Source organism: Amblyraja radiata, chromosome 2, assembly GCF_010909765.2.
Source record: "Amblyraja radiata isolate CabotCenter1 chromosome 2, sAmbRad1.1.pri, whole genome shotgun sequence".
In the NCBI taxonomy this organism is placed as follows: domain Eukaryota; kingdom Metazoa; phylum Chordata; class Chondrichthyes; order Rajiformes; family Rajidae; genus Amblyraja; species Amblyraja radiata.
This window is the reverse complement of record NC_045957.1, coordinates 132,692,604-132,695,808: the sequence shown is the minus strand read 5'-3', so window position 1 is coordinate 132,695,808 and position 3,205 is coordinate 132,692,604. Positions and strand designations below refer to the sequence as shown.

The 3,205-nt window shown below is 47.3% G+C and overlaps 1 protein-coding gene across 1 annotated transcript in view; it reads right to left on the bottom strand.

Annotated features, from left to right (window-relative positions):
- gad2 (glutamate decarboxylase 2) overlaps positions 1-1,545 on the bottom strand; it is a 111,764-nt gene extending 110,219 nt beyond the window's left edge. Inside the window, exon 1 of the mRNA XM_033015942.1 lies at positions 872-1,545. Coding sequence (XP_032871833.1) covers positions 872-941 — 70 coding nt within the window. The 5' untranslated portion in view covers positions 942-1,545. The remainder of the gene's footprint in view (positions 1-871) is intronic.
- Between the last annotated feature and the right edge of the window lie 1,660 nt (positions 1,546-3,205).

Below are 3,205 nucleotides of genomic sequence, written 5' to 3'. Positions count from 1 at the left end.
GTGTGTTCTCTCTAAAAGCGGCACATTGAATTTCCGCTGTGGAAGAGTTCAGACGGTGGTCGAGGGGGGAGGGGGTACTTTTTGCGGGCACGAATGGGGCACGGGTGCGGGATTTACGACAGTGTCTATAGCATCTTTGGAAAAAACATGAATGTACAAAAGCAATAAATCTAAATAATGGCTCTTATCGATTCCCTTCACATTTTGAGAGCACAATCAGACCCTTTACGATCAATTTCACTCCACCGTGCAGTCGAAGCGTATAATTGCAGCACAGTCAAATGTTGGAAATGAGCAATTAATTGTTAACCAAGCCCCGGCAAAGGGCAATTCATTCTAAATATGTATTACAATCGATTAAATATTTTAACGGGGCGTATGAACAATTCGTGTATAAGCCAGCTGAAAACAAATAAAACCATGCAAATTGCAAGCATGGTAAAGAAATGGGGCTTTCTTATTGCGCACAGTAAATATTGTTTTTTAATCCATTATTGCAGAATGCATTGGATTCCCCGCTTGTCTTTTTGGGTAATTAATTCATGAGTCTGAGCTACCTGTTTCATTCCGAGATCAAGCCAAACCTACTGTCAGTTCATTTCTGTTACCATAGTACAAAGCCAATGCTTGTCAATTCTGAAATATCCAAATACGCAAATCAAACTAGAGCAATCAGTGATTTCGTGATCAGGAAGCGCAAGGTGATGTCTATTTTCTCCGTGACCAGGGGACCGCGGTCCTCACACAGTCCTAGCATTCCGCTCCTTGTTATTCCTTTGAACTCCCCCAACTCTCCACCCCGCCCGGTCTCTCCCTCCATCCCTCCCTTCCCCGCCTCCTTCAACAGTTGCACGTGCTTTGTCATATTCACCTGCCGCCGAATTGTCTCCGGCGCTCGATCGCTGTCCCGACTCGTTAGGGAAGAAGCCGAGAGATGCCATTTGCTCGCTGGATCTTATTTGCAGAGAGGGCGAAGCTGGGGGCCAATTCACGACCCAGAACTCAAACCCGCGTCCAAGTGGAAGGGAAGCTGTCCCCGGGTGTCAGGTGCTCAAAGCTCAGGCAGCAGACAAGCTGACGTGAGCTGTCCAGTGTCCACTGACCGCTGTCCACTGACCACTGTCCGCTGTCCGCTGTCCACTGTCCACTGTCCGCTGTCCAGGCGCTTGATCAGTGGTCGCGCAGTTCCCAGGCGGGAAGGAGCTGTCCTGGATTCGGGTGCTGAATACACAGTCACACAGCTCCCAGACGGGGAGGAGTGTGGGAGGGGCTGTCCAGAGATGAAGAGACGGAGACAATCTTGTTCTCTTTTCCAGATCCCTGAGCTGATAAAGCTGGGCGAACGCACTGGTTCCGGCTATTCCATCAGATGATGCCTGGACTGGGCGGGAGAAGAGGGCTCCTAGTTTTTTTTTTAATCCCCCTCTGTCTCTGAAGCGCAGATCGATCTGGATCGCAGTTACTTTGCGTCGAAAACCGGCAATCCGGCGCACAGAGGGAGAAGGAGTGAGGGAAGAGTAACACTATGGGGACGAAGCCCGTGGCAGAAATGTTTCCTGTTCTGCAATACAAACTTTCTTTCACTGACAATATTTAGAGGGGATGGAATGAGTGGGAGGGTGGAGGGGGGGGGGGGGGGGGGGGGGGGGGGGTGCTTTGACGTAATGCAGGAAGGGATACGAGAGATTAGTGTTGATGGCGAGTATGAATGAGTCAGCCTGTCGATGTTATAAGTAAAAGACTGTCTTCCGGACAGTGAAGCCGCCATGGACCCAGAGTGTCCCCTTCATCCTTGCGGGGCTTCATTTCCCATTTTCTCTCCATCTCTCTCTCTTTGTCCATCAGTCGCCGTTCTTTGGCGGGGAGAGAATCAAAGCTACCACCCACATCCCTCCCCTTCCCACCTCTCCCGGCTACAGTGGGCGCTTTGCTCAATCACTGTTCATTCTCCACGGCACGATCGTGTCTGAACGTGGATTCCTTCCTTCAGCGATCGTGCTCTGCTGTCGCGCCGCTGAACCAACATTTAAGCGCAAATTTAAATCATTACGTTTCGATCTTCTTGTTAATTGAGGAAACTACATTGTCCAACACGATCTTCCTGTCCTTGTTAACGTTGCATTTCACGTTTCCCGAATAACCCTTTTATAAATATTGCATAAAGAGCACATCTCGATCCGAATTTTAGTGTTCTTTGTCGGGATTGTATCCAAGTCCGAGCGGTTTTTGGGCGCTCACTGGCAAAAACATACAATGGATGATTCAGGGAGCGGTGTTGGTGTATTTTGAGGGGGGGGGGAAGTATTCTTAACATGATGCCAAAGGTTAAGAATATTTATTCATCCTTAAAGATTAAGGGTGTGAGGTTTTGCAGGATTTTACAAAGAAACATATTTTACAAACGGTCAGCCACGCGAGTCCCAGCCAGACACAAATGTTTGTTATTTTTCAGGCTTGCGGTTCATGTGAGTCTTTGGTTTGATAAATCGTTTTTCAGCGCGCCACATCCCAAACTGGCGGACGTTGCTAGTGTCACAGGTGGCAATGAAACGAGAAATGCGATTGTCCGCCGTCCTTCGAGAATTGCTGTAGATCAACAGGGTTACTCAAGAACTAGAATATGCATACAAAGCAATTGGTAACCGATTTAACCGTTTATAGTCCTTTATAATCCCAAAGAATGACAAATTCGGAATTGTTCAAAGTGAATTGGACCGATTAGAATAGAATAGAATGGAGTAAGACATTGCCTCAGATACTGGATATTGAAGGTTGCAAAGAAAACCTGGCATTTTGAACTACATTTGCAATGCAAGGAAAATACAAAAAAACCTGAGAGGAGATTGATAAATCATTAGAATACGAAACTATTCCGCTGTGTTACTTATGGACGGGTTGTGGGGAGGGGAGGGGAGGGGGACGTGCTTGAGGTTTTTGGGAGCATTTCTCCCCTTTATTCTTCCCACCCCACCTCTCCTCCATGTCATTGTGCGAGGCCGTTTTACAAACCACCCACCCTCCCAAAGCAGTAGTCGTGAAATGTCATTAAGAATCTGATTCTCCATGACCTACCGTTTATTAGGCTGTTATCTTGTTTCGCATCCCAGGGGGATATGCAGATCAATTGAATTGGAATCGAATTTTAAACTTTATAGTCTACAGTCCACACCCGGCAAAATGTCCCGAGATTTTCACTAAAAGAGGT